The sequence below is a fragment of the Marmota flaviventris genome, chromosome 12 (genome assembly GCF_047511675.1).
Source record: "Marmota flaviventris isolate mMarFla1 chromosome 12, mMarFla1.hap1, whole genome shotgun sequence".
In the NCBI taxonomy this organism is placed as follows: domain Eukaryota; kingdom Metazoa; phylum Chordata; class Mammalia; order Rodentia; family Sciuridae; genus Marmota; species Marmota flaviventris.
The window spans coordinates 92,421,281-92,437,161 of NC_092509.1; the positions used below are offsets into that span (position 1 = coordinate 92,421,281).

The 15,881-nt window shown below is 32.3% G+C and overlaps 1 protein-coding gene across 1 annotated transcript in view; it reads left to right on the forward strand.

The window, feature by feature from the left end:
• Positions 1–15,881, forward strand: part of Tpr (translocated promoter region, nuclear basket protein) — a 60,472-nt gene that overhangs the window by 5,402 nt on the left and 39,189 nt on the right. Inside the window, exons 4-18 of the mRNA XM_027934943.3 lie at positions 3,068–3,164; positions 4,479–4,582; positions 5,193–5,357; positions 5,941–6,033; positions 6,220–6,300; positions 6,381–6,468; positions 7,373–7,513; positions 8,152–8,243; positions 8,332–8,529; positions 10,318–10,425; positions 11,492–11,718; positions 12,830–12,993; positions 13,451–13,584; positions 13,670–13,818; positions 14,755–14,917. Coding sequence (XP_027790744.2) covers positions 3,068–3,164; positions 4,479–4,582; positions 5,193–5,357; positions 5,941–6,033; positions 6,220–6,300; positions 6,381–6,468; positions 7,373–7,513; positions 8,152–8,243; positions 8,332–8,529; positions 10,318–10,425; positions 11,492–11,718; positions 12,830–12,993; positions 13,451–13,584; positions 13,670–13,818; positions 14,755–14,917 — 2,004 coding nt within the window. The remainder of the gene's footprint in view (positions 1–3,067; positions 3,165–4,478; positions 4,583–5,192; positions 5,358–5,940; positions 6,034–6,219; positions 6,301–6,380; positions 6,469–7,372; positions 7,514–8,151; positions 8,244–8,331; positions 8,530–10,317; positions 10,426–11,491; positions 11,719–12,829; positions 12,994–13,450; positions 13,585–13,669; positions 13,819–14,754; positions 14,918–15,881) is intronic.

Sequence of the window (15,881 nt, forward strand, 5' to 3'; positions counted from 1 at the left end):
CAAAGTACTTGGCTAGTCATGTTAAAATGTTTCACAAAGCTACGATCATTGAAATTTTATGACGTTGGTATAAGAATCAGCATAAAGAACAGAATATATTTCTGAAATACAACCCAATACAGAGGAAAGCTGCCATCGATTCTTCATGAATCTGATAAAAAATATGGACACAGTACAGAAAAACTGGGCAAACAAATTAAATTCGGGGAAAAAAAAGTTTTTAAATTGAAGTAGAAAGCAATTCTTTTTTTCACCTTTTAAAAATGTCACCATTATAGTTATATGTACTGACGGGATTGGTAGTCCCTATTGTAAGTGCACGGGATACATAATATAACAATACAATTTGGCCAATATCACTCCCCAGCACTAATACCCTCCCTCCCCACTTCCCACGCCTTGGTCCCTCTACTGACCTCTTTTTGATTTTCACGAGATCCACCCTCAGCTTTCTTTTCCTCTTTCCTGTCTAGCTTTCACATACAAGAGTAACATAACCCTTAACCTTCTGTTGATTTATTTAAGTTAACATAATGTTCCCTAGTTCCATCCATTTTCCTACAATTGTTATCATTTCATTTTTCTTTATGGCTGAATAAAACTCCATTTTATATATGTACCACATCTTCTTTATCCATTCATCCATTGATGGATGGTTGGTTCCATAGGTTTGCTATTATGAATAGTGCTGTTATAAATGTGGATAGGCATGTATGACAACTTTCATTCTTCAGGTTAAATAAATACCACAGTGGTATAGCTGGGTCATGTAGTGGTTCTACCCTATCCTACTAAGGAACCTCCATACTGATTTCCATAGTGGCTATACTGATTTTTCAGTCCCACAAACAGTATAAAAGTATTTGATTTTCTCCACATCTTCTCCAGCATTTATTATTATTTGTACTCTTTTGGGGGCGGGGGTGGATACCGGAGATTGAACTTGGGCACTCAACCACTGAGCCACATCCCTAACCCCTGCTGCTTTTTTTTTTTTTTTTTTTTGTATTTTTATTTAGAAACAAGGTCTCATTGAGTTGCTTAGTGCCTCACTGTTGCTGAGGCTGGCTTTGAACTCATAATCCTCCTGCCTCAGCCTCCCTAGCACTGGGATTACAGGCATGCAACACCATGGCCAGCTTATTTGTATTATTATTATTATTTTTTTTTTTAAAGATAGAGTGAGAGAGGGAGGGAGAGAGAGAGAATTTTTTAATATTTATTTTTTAGTTTTCGGCGGACACATCTTTGTATGTGGTGCTGAGGATCGAACCCGGGCTGCACGCATGCCAGGCGAGCGCGCTACCGCTTGAGCCACATCCCCAGCCCCTATTATTTTTTTTTAATGAAAATTTTTTGTAGCTTTATTTTATTCATTATGTGGTGCTGAGGTTTGAACCCAGGACCTCTCAGGTACTAGGCAAGTGCTACAACCCAGCCCTTATTTGTGTTCTTGATGACTGCATTCTGACTGGTGTGAGGTGAAATCTTAGTTTTGATTTGCATTTCCACATTTGTAAATAATAGACATTTTTTCATATGTTTGTTGGCCATTTGTATTTCTTCTTTTCTTTTAAGAAGTGTCTGTTTAATTCATTTGCCCTTTTATGAATTGGGTTATTTAACTTTTTTGGTGTAAAGTTTTTGACTTCTTGTATTTACTAGGTAATAATCCTCTGTCAAGAGTAGTTAGCAAAGATTTTCTCCCATTCTGGTAGCTTCTTTTCACATACATAATTGTTTCTTTTGCTGTGCAGAAATTTTAATGCTATCTCATTTATTAACTGTTGGCATTGTTTCCTGGGCTTTAGGGATCCTGTTGAGAAAGTCATTGCCTTTGCCTAAAAGCTAAAGCGTTGACCCTATATTTTCTTCTAGTAATTGTGTAGTTTCTGGTCTAATTCCTAGGTATCTGATCCATTTTGAATTGATTTTTTGTGCAGGGTTAGAGATAGGTGTCTAGTTCATCCTTTTACATGCGGATAACCAGTTTTTCCAGCACCATTTGTTAAAAAGGCTGTCCTTTCTCCAGTGTATGTTTTTGGCACCTTTGTCAAGGATCAGATGTCTGTATCTGTGTAAGTTTTTCTCAGTGTCTTCTATTCTGTACCATTGGTCTATGTGACTATTTTTATGCCGGAACCATGCAGTTACTGTATCTGGGTAGTATAATTTGAAGTCAGGTATTGTAAGGCTTCTAGCATTTCTTTTTTGACTTAGAATTTCTTTGACTATTCTGTGTCTTTTATTCTTCCCAAATGAATTTTAGGACTGTATGTTCTAGTTCTGTGGAAGAATGTCAGTGGTATTTTAATAGGGATTGCACTGAATCGGTATATTGTTTTGGTAGTGACCATTTTAACAATATTAATTCTGCCCAACCATGAACATGGGAGGTCTTTTCTACTTATTCCTAGGTTTCTTTTGTTTTTGAAGTTATTGTGAATGGATTTCTTTTCCTGATTTCTGTCTCAGCAGATTCATTGTTGATATATTGGAAAACTGTTGACTTTTTTGTATGTTGATTTCATAATCTGCTACGTTGCCAAATACATTTACTAGCTCTAGCAGCCTTTCAGTGGAGTTTTTGGATCTTCTAGGTATAGGATCGTATCATCTACAAACAGTAATAATTTGACTTCTTCCTTCCCTATTTTTATCCCTTTTATTTTCTTCTCTTACCTAATTGCTCTGGCTAGAATTTCTAGCACTCTATTGAACAGGAGTGGTGAGAGTGGACATTCCTGTCTTCTCCCAGATTTTAAAGGAAATGCTTTCAGTTTTTCCCCATTTACTATGAGGTTTGTTTGAGATTTTTACATATAGTATTTATAACTTGTTTAAGTACTTAGCTAAAAAAGTGACACCAGAAAAATGTTTCCCATATTAAAAAGTGAAATCAGAATATTGGGATCGTGAATGTATTTTAAACTTTTTGGAATATAAGCTATAAGAGAAAGAAAACATTTTGAACTGTAGCTGATGTTAACTAAAGTGATAATTTCACGTTCAAGTCCCTGTATTACTGCTCAACCTTGTTTTCTCAAATTTATTATTTGGTTTACAGAGCCAATTTACAAGAACAAAGGAAGAATTAGAAGCTGAGAAAAGAGACTTAATTAGAACCAATGAGAGACTATCTCAAGAACTTGAGTATTTAACAGGTATGTAGAAATGTTTAGTTGTCTTCTTTCCTTTCCCTGTGATAGTGCTGGGAATTAGCACTATGTGTTTCTGTTGCTGATTTTTTTTATTACTGCTGTGTAATTCAAGGAATTATAAATTAGGGCAATGTAATTTAATCAGGGTAATGTATCCTGTTATTTTTCTGTCTCATTTATCTATAAACAATTATCAAGACTTTGAAGAAGTGTCTAGAAAATGCCCAAAAGAGAAACATCCCAAAATAGTGGTGAAAATAGTGGTGATCTGGGTCAAGATTGCGTATACATTCTTTGACATACAAAGATCTTTGTTAATTGTAATGCTATTTGTAATATCAGATTGCGCCCCCCCCCCCCCCCCCGCCTTTTTTTTTTCTGGACAGCACTAGAGATTAAATTCAGGGTTTCTCACATGCTGGGCAAGAGCCTGAAAGCTTTTAAAAGATATATGTAGAATCTAAATTCCCTTATTTTTTTCAGACATCCTTTCAATTCATAAGTGTTTAATATTAGAACTTTAAAAGAAAACCTGTGTTTAAAAACAGACTGAAGGGAATTTAGGTCACAGGAATATAAAATACATGAACATAGAATAAACCATGCTATGTAAACAGTTGATATACTTTGGTGAACATGACTTTTAAACAGTTAATGGTATTGTGTTCCCTTTTTAAAATGGTTTTTTAAAATTCTTATTTCCTTATAATAAGGGAAAGTTTTTCACATATTCATGTTGCTGTACAGTAATAATCAACCAGAGAACTAAGCTTTTTCAGTATGAGAGAACAGTAACTTCAGAGTGTTTATTGATAATGGTGATCAGCTAATAGTAATTAGAGTTAAAGAAATTATTTTCATAAAACCCTGGATATTAGGGAATCAAATGTATATATTATGGCTATTTTAAGTAGAAGGTTTTTATATTTACTATTGCTTTTTAACCTAAATATTAATAGCTCTTTGGGTATGTATCTGGAACATTAAGGTTAATATTCCATATTTAGGGCTGGGGTTGTGGCTCAGTGGTAGAGCACTTGCCTAGGATGCATGAGGCACTGGTTCAATATTTACCTTAAATAGTATATTTAAATAATTTATATAAATAATGTGTTTGATAGGTATACAGATTTTGTTTCTTTATAATATATTCATTAAAATTAAATTTGTAATTAAATATTACAGAAACAAGTTGAAATAGGGAAGTTGAGACCTACTTGCTTTATGTTAGAGATTTATATCCTATAGATTTTTTAGATGTTTGGTTCTTGTTATTTAACAAGTCATTATTTTCAAATTTTCACATGACCTTTCTAGAGGATTTTAAACGTTTAAATGAAAAGCTAAAAGAAAGCAATACGACGAAGGGTGAACTTCAGTTAAAACTGGACGAACTTCAAGCTTCTGATGTTTCTGTTAAGGCAAGTAATAAATAATTCCTAGTGCACAAAGTAAGTTTTGCATAAAACTCACCTAAATTTAAAATATAGGCAAGTTGTCCATAACATTATTAAAAGCTGTGTTTTGGTTTTAATTCAAGGAATTACACATTAGGGCAATTTAAATTTGAAATTTAAGTTGTTGTGGTTCTTTTTTTTTTTTTTTTTAATTTTTTAAATTTTTTATTGTTGGTTGTTCAAAACATTACATAGTTCTTGATATATCATATTTCACACTTTGTTAAGTGGGTTGTGAACTCCCATTTTTACCCCATATACAAATTGCAGAATCACATCAGTTACACATCCATTGATTTACATATTGTCATACTAGTGTCTGTTGTATTCTGCTGCCTTTCCTATCTTCTGCTATCCCCCCTCCCCTCCTCTCCCCTCCCTTCTTCTCTCTCTACCCCCTCTACTGTCATTCATTTTTGTTGTGGTTCTTTGTTTTGTATTATTTAAAAATCTGTGTGAATACTTATTTTTGTTCTAAAATAAAATTCTGCTGTATCCCTTAGCCACAGACAAAACTATTTTGAATAACCATATATTATCTTTAACTATAAACATTATTTCTCAATTTCTTTAGTATCGAGAAAAACGTTTGGAGCAAGAAAAGGAATTGCTACGTAATCAAAATAAATGGCTGAATACAGAGTTGAAAACCAAAACTGATGAACTTCTGGCCCTTGGAAGAGAAAAAGGAAATGAAATTCTAGAGCTTAAGTGTAATCTTGAAAACAAGAAAGAAGAGGTAAATAAATAAAATTACATTTCTCTTCATATTGGATATCACATTTGTGTGTCAGTTTATTAATAGTGGACCTAATTATTTGTTATATATGACTAATGGTCAAATGTGGAGGGTGTAACTTATTAATACTTAGCCTATGAAAATAATAAATTGCATCTAAATAAAGAATTTATGGGGCTAGGATTGTGGCTCAGTGGTAGAGTGCTTGCTTAGCATATGTGAGGCACTGGTTTGATTTTTAGCACTACATATAAATAAGTAAAATACAGATCTATTGACAACTAAAAATATTTTAAAAAGAAAGGAATTTATGATTTTTATGACTCTTGATACCATCAACTGTCTTTTAACATATCTTTCTTTCCTAAGTTGCATGTTTAAGAAATAGTTTTTGAGTTTTGTGAATTAAATCCAAACATTTTAGCCCATGAGGTGTTATGTTTCATTTTCTTCAATATGCATATGCATACCTTGTGTAAATTACCTTTTTTGAGTGTATGTACAGAGGGGAGAGTTTTGCTCTTGCTTGGTGGTATAAACATCAAATTCATTTCAGTTAATGACATCCCCTCCCTGTTTCTAGGTTTCTAGACTGGAAGAACAGATGAATGGTTTAAAAACATCAAATGAGCATCTTCAAAAGCATGTAGAGGATCTGTTGACCAAATTAAAGGAGGTATAGATGACTACTATAAAGATCTGTTTCTTTTACAGAAATATTAATAAGCACTTAAGAAGCTGTTATTTTATAAAATGATGACGTATTTTAAACTGTCTCTGTTACCATAAAATTACCAGAAGTCTAAATGGTATAGCTAAATAAATAAAATCACTTGTTAAAATTGGGTTTTTTCCCCCTCAGGCCAAAGAACAACAGGCCAGTATGGAAGAGAAATTCCACAATGAATTAAATGCTCACATAAAGCTGTCTAATCTATACAAGGTAAGGCTTCCACAACATATGTTGGTACCCTAATGTAAGATTATTGACTGGTAGGTAACTTTTTTCACCTTGGCTTTTAGAGTGCTGCTGATGACTCAGAAGCAAAGAGCAATGAACTAACTCGGGCAGTGGATGAACTACACAGACTTTTGAAAGAAGCTGGAGAAGGTAAGTGCTTCCAATTATGGGAAGATTATTGTTTATGAGAGAAAGGTATGTTGTTTTTTTAAGTTTGTTTAGGTAATTGGCATTGGAAGTCAGGCTTTCTTTTATTAAAAACAAAATTTAGTAAAGAAAGATCCTTGGATTAGGAAAATTAGAATTATATTTTAAAGCAAATAGTGTATTTGAAAATATAGATAGCATTTAAAAAAATTCTCATGTAGTAATTCTTACTTTGTAAGTGAAAACTTTTTTAAGTTATCCATAGCATATTGTAAGGTCTTTTATTGCCTTAAATTCTTGCTTTTTCTTCTTAATAACATGTATTTATAGTTGTTCTGTATCCGCAGGGATTGGTTCTGCAACCCCTCAAGGATATTAAAATTTGAGGATGCACCAGTGTCTTATTTGAGATGGTGTAGTGTTTGCATGTAACCTACACAAATCCTTTTGTTTGTTTATTTTTGGTGGAACTGGACCTTTTGCATGTTTTTGTGTAGTATTAAGGATTTAAACCAGGTGCTAGTCACCTGGTCTTAAATATTTTCAATCCTTGAATTGAATTCATGGTGCAGAATTCAGTGATATGGTAAGTCAACAGTGTTTAGGTTCTACTCCAGTCATTTTCTGTATTGAAACCAGACATATATTACAGCCACTTTTTTACCATTTAAGACCTCATGTTTTCCTTCTGGGTATAAGACATCAAAAGGAGAAAGAGATTCATTAGGCAAAGACATTTCAGGGATTCTAAGTAGAGTGATGAGGTACAGTAGATAATTGTCAGTTATAGCCTCTTTAGAACTTAACTGTTGTCTATTGAAGGGGAAAATGACTATTCTCTTATAGTTTATGAACTGTAAGACTTTAATTATATATTTGGTTATTCTCTCTTTAAAAATGCTTTTAGCCAACAAAGCAACACAAGATCATCTTCTAGAAGTGGAAGAATCTAAAGATCAAATGGAAAAAGAAATGCTTGAGAAAATAGGGAAATTGGAGAAGGAATTAGAAAATGCAAATGACTTGCTTTCTGCCACTAAACGTAAAGGTATGGCTGATAACATGCTGTTTATTCCTTGAAGTACTAAAACTTGTCTACATAATAGTTTAATTACACTAAATTATGACAGTATTTATCTGTCATTCTGCCATGTAAGAAACTATCATGTTATACAATTAGAATGTTTTACTTTAAAAAGAATTATCTATATCTTTACTGAGCCAATCAGATATAAGTATTATTTGATCAATTTCTATATTAGGTGTCAATTCTCAGGGCACTTAGTGTTACTGTAATTATTGTGATTCTTAGAATTGGGTTGTGTTACGTGACTTTGGGTTCTCATTTTTTAAATTTTTTCATAGGAATTAATAATTGATATGTGATAGTTCCTTTCATTTATCCTTTGCTTCTTTTTAAAAAGTTATTAATAATCCCGGCATGGTGGTATACATCTGTAATCCTAGCAGCTCAGGAGGCTGAGGCAGGAGGATCAAAAGCTTAAGGCCAACCCGGACAACTTAGTGAGACTGTCTCAATATTAAAAGGGCTGGGGATATAGCTCAGTTGTAAAGCACCCCTGTTTCAGTCCTCAGGATCACAAGAAATAAAAATAAGAAAATGTTAGTGGCTGTTAGTTTGAAATTTTACAAAATTATACTAGATTTTTATGTGTGTTGGCACAGGAGCTATACTATCTGAAGAAGAGCTTGCTGCTATGTCTCCCACTGCAGCAGCCGTAGCTAAGATAGTGAAACCTGGCATGAAATTAACTGAGGTAAGAATGCCATTAAATCTTGTTATTTTTGGTAGACTACATACTCCTATTATTCAGCTTCAATTTGAAACAACTCATCTACTTTCAGCTATATAATGCTTATGTGGAAACTCAGGATCAGTTGCTTTTGGAGAAACTAGAGAACAAAAGAATTAATAAATACCTAGATGAAATAGTGAAAGAAGTTGAAGCCAAAGCACCAATTTTGAAACGCCAGCGTGAGGAATATGAACGTGCACAGAAAGCCGTGGCAAGTTTGTCTGTTAAGCTTGAACAAGCGATGAAGGTTGGTTCCACTCCTAAATTTTAGTTGTTGCATTAAAAAAAAAAAAAAAAGTTTATTAGATAGGTATTTCTTGAGATATTTGGGTCAGAAAAAGCTAAATATACTTTTGATTGATATAGTAATTAAACATTTTGAAGCTTCTTTCTACGTTATTAAATACTTTTAGTTATAAGATGTTCTACCTTCAGCTAAAATTGCTACAGCCTTTCACATTTTTTTAAAGCATTTGATATGTTTTCTTTAGGATTCTCTAGTGGAGGATAATAGCCAATCTTCTTGGACTGCTTTTAAAATAACAATCTGTTTGTAATAGAACTCTTCTAAGTTTCGCCTGATCATTCTTTCTCAGATGGTTTTGATAGCCTATCTAGAAATGCTAATGTTGTATGAATATAGGTAAGAACTTTTTAATACCATTTCATAATTTGGCATATTTTTTTTTAAGGAGAGAGAGAATTTTTAATTTTTTTTTTTTTAATTTTCGGCGGACACAACATCTTTGTATGTGGTGCTGAGGATCAAACCCGGGCCGCACGCATGCCAGGCGAGCGCGCTACCACTTGAGCCACCTCCCCAGCCCCTTGGAATATTTTTATATACATTATTTTGTTACTCTTTGTATACAAAAAAATTCAAGGAAATTCATCAATACCCTTCTAAAGATTTTTAATTTGATGATTTTTAAGAAGTGTTTATACTCTAATGTTTTGCCTTTTTTAAGAGTATACCTAGTAATGGTACTGAGGGATGTCTATAAGATTTATTAAATGAGTTCATTGCAGAAATTCATATAAATGAATTTGTATCTGCCATTCTAAACTGATAAATTTCTTGTTGTTTTTGGAGAATACAGGTAAATTATATCCTTAATTCAAAATTAAATCATGGCTGCTATTATAATTTAAAAGTCAGTTTAAAGCCATTTATGTTATGTCTAATGATCTCTTTCTTCTGAATCAAAGTAAGTCTTTAAAGTCTTGATCTGATGGGATACTGACTTTCTGACAACCCCCCTCCCATCATATTTTATCCCCTCATTCCTGCTGTATGGTTTGGAAAAGGGGTCGAATGGGTCCAGTTAAATCTGTCACTTTCTCTGTGTTGAGGATGTTTGCCTGGAGCTCTTTTTGTTTCAGAAGTGGGTGCTGAGATAGAGTGGCTTAAGAATTAGAACAGTAGCTGATTATTGTGGAAAACTATTTGTTCCTTCATTAATATACAATGTATTAATTAAAATCTTTAAATAGTTTTCACAACTGCTAAGGAATTTAAAACCTTTGCCCTGAACTGTGATTGATACTGTGAGTGATACTGTGATATGAAACTTTTTACAAAGCACAGCATGTATCTTCAGCCATATGTTTACTTTTGATGTTTATTTCCAGATAACCAGTGTAATAATGTTTATCACTGTATTGTAGTCCTTTTTTTTTTGTCCTAGTCATAGAGATTTTGAGGGCATTAATGTGTCATCATATTGGTAATACATTATGAATTGATGTGGCTTATATGATTGTAGTCAATGAATTGGTGAAGTAGATAATTTTCCATTGTTTTCATAGTGACACTATAATGATAAACATTATTTGTAATATTGAGAAATGGCATGTTCATATCTATATACAATTTCTCTTTTTTGAAGGCTACTGTATCATGTAGAATATTTATTTTATAAATTGATTAATATGGTATTTAAGCAATGTATATTTTAGTTATTCACATGCTTACTTTATTTGTAAGAATCCTAGAAGGAAGTACAGAATTTTCACTTAGGTTTACATTTTAAAGGAAATTCAGCGATTGCAGGAGGACACTGATAAAGCCAATAAACATTCATCTGTACTTGAAAGAGACAATCAGAGAATGGAAATACAAATAAAAGATCTTTCACAACAGGTTAGAATATTTTGTTTCCTTTTTTCTTTCTTTAAATACCAGCTATCTGGTATTAATAAGGTTTTAATTGGTTTGAAGATATCTAAGAATTACCACACAAGAAATTCTGAAAAACTGAGAATACTACTCTAGCAGAGTTATAGCCCAGTCATTATTTCTTCATATCTCCTCCCTATTTTTTCGGGTGTTTGATAAATTTTTAAATTTTACATACTCTCTATAAGTATACAAATAATTCAAAGATAAGTAAAAATTTTTCTCCAATTCTCACCATTCCCATACACCCCCATCTCCTAGAGTGTAACTAATATTCTAATCTGATGAATATTCTTTCATATCCTTGTTATATCTAAAAACACATATCTAATAAGCATATATAAACATGTAAAATTTGTATTTACTGAAATAAAATACTATATGTATTACTCTGTTGCTTTACTTATTAAAGAGACACAGTTTCACTATATTACCTACATTGACCCTGATCTCCTGGGCTTAAGTAATTCTGTCTTAACTTCCTGAGTAGTTATGATTATAGGTGTGTAACACCAGGCCCAGCTTACTGGTTTGGGGTTTTTTATTTGTTTCTTTTTCTTTCTCAATGAACAAGTTAGTAAATGTAGGCTATTTCATAGTATACACATAGCATGGATTTATAAAAATTTCATTCGGATTTCATAAATACATTTTTGGTTAAAAATCTGTTTTACATGCTTTTCCTCTGCCCTGTCATACAACATATACATAAACACAAATTAGATACATTTTACTGTGGGTTTTTTGTTTGTTATTGTTGTTTTACAGAAATGGGGCCATATTTCAGAATTGTGATTCACAAATTTTTAATAAATAACAGCTTTTATTATATATTTTAAAACAAATTTATTCCATTAAAATTTTCTATACTTAGATTTTAAAAGCTTTATGGTTCACATTTTAAGATAATGTAATTTAGGACAAGTTAAGGGTTTTCATAAGTAATGTTTTCATGGGAAAATTATTTTATTCTAAATATTTTCAGAATCAAAGCTAATGCTATTATGTAACATTAAAATTTTGTTTTTAGATTAGAGTGCTTTTGATGGAACTTGAAGAAGCAAGGGGTAATCATGTAATTCGTGATGAGGAAGTAAGCTCTGCTGACATAAGTAGTTCATCTGAAGTAATATCACAGCATCTAGTATCTTACAGAAATATTGAAGAACTTCAACAGCAAAATCAGCGTCTGCTAGTGGCTCTTAGAGATCTTGGGGAAACCAGAGAAAGAGAAGAACAAGAAACAACTTCCTCCAAGTAAGCTGTTGACTACCTCAATTTGTTCAGGAAGCATTTGTTGAAATGTGTCCCTAACAGTGCTGGATCCTGGGGATAGTGTAAGTTAGGAGGGGAAAATTAAGCAGCAATCCCAAAAAATAAAAATAAAAAAAAAAGATCTACTGTCAGGAAGCTCAGCTTGTGAGTGACACAGATAGTAGAGCTAATAATAAATAAAATAAATACTTCATGGGCTGGGGATGTGGCTCAAGTCCTAGCGCACTCGCCTGGCATGCGTGCAGCCCGGGTTCGATCCTCAGCACCACATACAAACAAAGATGTTGTGTCCGCCGATAACTAAAAAATAAATATTAAAATTCTCTCTCTCTCTCTCTCTCTCTCTCTTTAAAAAAAAAAAAAATACTTCATTGTGACTAATGCTATAATAGATACAATAGATTCCCATCTGTGGAAGCATTTAGTTGGAGCACCTAGGTTTCAGGGGATAGAGCTGGCTTCATAGAAAAGATATGTAGGAGTTACTTCAGTAGAAAAAAAGAGATTTTTTAGATGTGTATGGTCCTACAGGAGTGGAAATGACTCTGAAAGCAAGAAGACTGGAGTTAGGAGTGAGTAAAGTTAGTATAATTTTTGCAAACAGATTTTTTTAGATTTCATTAATGAGTTCAAGTATCTGAGTCCTTTATAGTGGAGACTAAAAAGTAGTCCTTAAAATATCAACAAAAGCCAGGTGAGGTGGCACACACCTATAATCCCAGTGGCTGGGGAGGCTAAGGCAGGAGGATTACGAGTTGAAAGCCAGCCTCAGCAACTTAGCGAGGCCCTAAGCAACTCAGTGCAACCCTGACTCTAAACAAAATACAAAAAAGAGCTAGAAAGGTGGCTCAGTGGTTAAGTGCCCCTGAGTTCAATCTCTGTAAACCAACCCCCGTCAAAAATATATATATATACATATATATGTATATATATATTTGTGTATATATATGTCCTATATATATATACCAATAGAAGAGAAAAACAAATAGCAAAAATGAAAAGAATATTCTGAAAATAATAATTTATAATAGAAATCATAATTGCCTAACTCTTAACTCATTCCTATAAAATAAATTGATGTCTTTCTTTACAGAATCACTGAACTTCAGCTCAAACTTGAGAACTCTCTCACTGAACTGGAGCAACTCCGTGAATCACGACAACATCAGATGCAGCTTGTTGATTCCATAGTTCGTCAGCGTGATATGTATCGTATTTTATTGTCACAAACAACAGGAGTTGTCATTCCATTACAAGGTAGGGTTTTTTTTACATTAATTTGAGGAAATATTTTGGAAACATACATTAGGGAACGGATTTTGTGACATAAACAGTAGCTACTCTGATGTTACCTTCAAATTTGCCATGTATGATCAATTATAACAGTCACCACATTATTTTATGCTTAATATAAAAGAAGAAATAGTGAATATTGTTGAGAAATGTACATTTTAGAATCATGAATTACAATGTTTTTATTAATGTTTTATCTGTAATAAATTATCTGAAACCAAATAAATTACCAGAAACCAAAACAATCTTAATAACATTGTTTACTAGAATCTTTATTTCAAAAAAACTCTATACTCTTAGGATTTCATTTTAAAAAGTTTAGACCGTTGATTTGGCAGTGATGTTTGCAAGTAGACATCAGATTAAAGCTAATTTACTCAAGTTAACAAAACATTGAATGAGTCTTTTTACTTTTCTGAAGCTTCAAGCTTAGATGATATTTCTCTTATGTCAACTCCAAAACGTTCAAGTACATCACAGTCTGTTTCCACTCCTGCTCCAGTACCTGTTATTGAATCAACAGAGGCTATAGAAGCTAAGGCTGCCCTTAAACAGGTAAAGATCTCACCTGTTTAAGATCACATTATCTTTGGTTTGGGTTTTTACAATGTCATCAGCATCAATGATCTCTGATACTTAGTTGCAGGAAATTTTTGAGAACTACAAGAAAGAAAAAGCAGATAATGAAAAAATGCAAAATGAGCAACTTGAAAAACTTCAGGAACAAGTCACAGATTTGCGGTCTCAAAACACCAAAATTTCTACCCAGCTAGATTTTGCTTCTAAACGGTAAATTTTCTTTTCTTCAAATATTAATGTAGTTTAAATGTTATACTTCATTATTCAAATCAGTCATGTTCAATGGTTGATTTGCAATAATGTTGTTTTTCCTTGAAACTCCAGGATTGAGAAAGCCACAGTTGTTCCCTTTTTAATATTGGTTAATGATTCTCCTGGGCAGTGCTAATGAGTTAACTTATTTTAGTAAGTTGAAGTTCACGTGAAGAACATTGCTAGTTTCTCTTCCCGAAATCATAGTACCTGTTGTTTCTATAGGTTATATCTTAAGAGAAATGAGATCAAATTTTATTCAGCTTTTTCTGTTCTGAGTAAAAGAGAAATGAGTGCTAGGTAATTGTAGGAAAGTTTTCTTGGCCACTTATGAAGAAATTATTCTATGTTTATCATTACTAAATTAATTTAATTTTTATGTAGTCATGTTTGGACAAAATTTATTTTTACATATTACATGATAAAACTTTTTCTGACAAAAATACATAGGCAGTTACCTCTGTACATCTAACAGTTAAATCAGCCATTTTTTAACTTTGCAAGCACATAAGAAAATAAGAAGAAGAATTAAAGAGGAAAAAAAGATTGTCAAAAGTATGCATGACCATCCTAATTACATGGTGGGTGTCTGGTATATTCATATTATACTAGCATTATTTTTAGTTTGATTAAGTTTTGTTTTGTTTATAGTGAATAAGATTAAAAAGTTACTCAGCATAAAGTACTGTCCTTATTTAAAACTTGAATTTAAAAGTATTTTATACTGAATAACTTACTGCCAAATACAGTTTCAAGAATGAAAGTTTCACATTATTACCCCAAGTACTTTTTCATATTATTAATTTATAAAATCAACCTATTGTGAAATGTCTTGAGGAACTAAGCTAGAATATAGTATTTCTGTTGCTTATAGAATTATTCTTTTTGTACCAGTTATGAAATGCTGCAAGATAATGTTGAAGGATATCGACGAGAAATAACATCCTTGCATGAGAGAAATCAGAAACTCACTGCAACTACTCAAAAGCAGGAACAGATCATCAACACAATGACTCAGGACTTGAGAGGAGCAAATGAAAAGCTAGCAGTTTCAGAAGTGAGACAATATCTGTCAACTCACTTGCATTATAAATTGCATTTGATATTTCTTAGTTATTACTTTGATTTTACTAATCTAAATAACTGAGCTCATTGAGGAGTTGTGGGTTATAAACTCTTATTACATTGTTTTCAAATTATATATAATGCATTAGTAGGGTGATCATTTCTATTAAGATTGAATAGATTTCCTTACAAATTTTCCATTTCATAATAAATTTATTTCTTGCTCATTTCTAGTAAAAATAAAATATTATATTGCATTGAACTATATTTCTGAATTTTAAGTTGAATATAAATATGTCTGTAATTAATGCTTCCAAATAAATACTGAGCTCAGTAGTGATAAAAAATTCTCCCATTTTTTTTTTATCAACACTTGTAAACTAGGTACAGTTGTCCCCCATTTTACCTGTAAAAAATTGATTCAAATCTGTTTTTGTATATAACAAATAAGTTGATTAGAGCTTGACCCCAATTTTCTAACTCAGTTGGCTATGGTCTTTCATTTTTATTTTGGTCTCATTCTATGGCAGGAGGTAGGCAGCAACACTTTTCAAATTAATAGAATCAGTTTTGTGATTGATAATTAATATGATCCATCATGTTTAAATAAGAATTCTTTGAAAATATTAATTTTTTGAAATTAGTATTCTTTCGGATTCCACAAGACTTAGAGCATAGTCTTTGGGCAGGGGGAGTTTAAACAGATCATTCATCACTTTCAAAGAGGTACATAGAAACCAATTTGGATTATTCTAAAATTTGCATCATTTAATAGTATGCAAATATGCCTATAGCATAGTTACACAGTTTTGTTCGTTGATTTTGGTATTTTAGATTTTTGTTAGTGTTGTTTTAAAATTTTTTGTTGTTGTTGATGGACTTTTGTTTATTTATTATATGGTACTGAGAATCAAACCCAGTGCCTCAGACATGCTAGGCAAGCACTGGGCTACAAC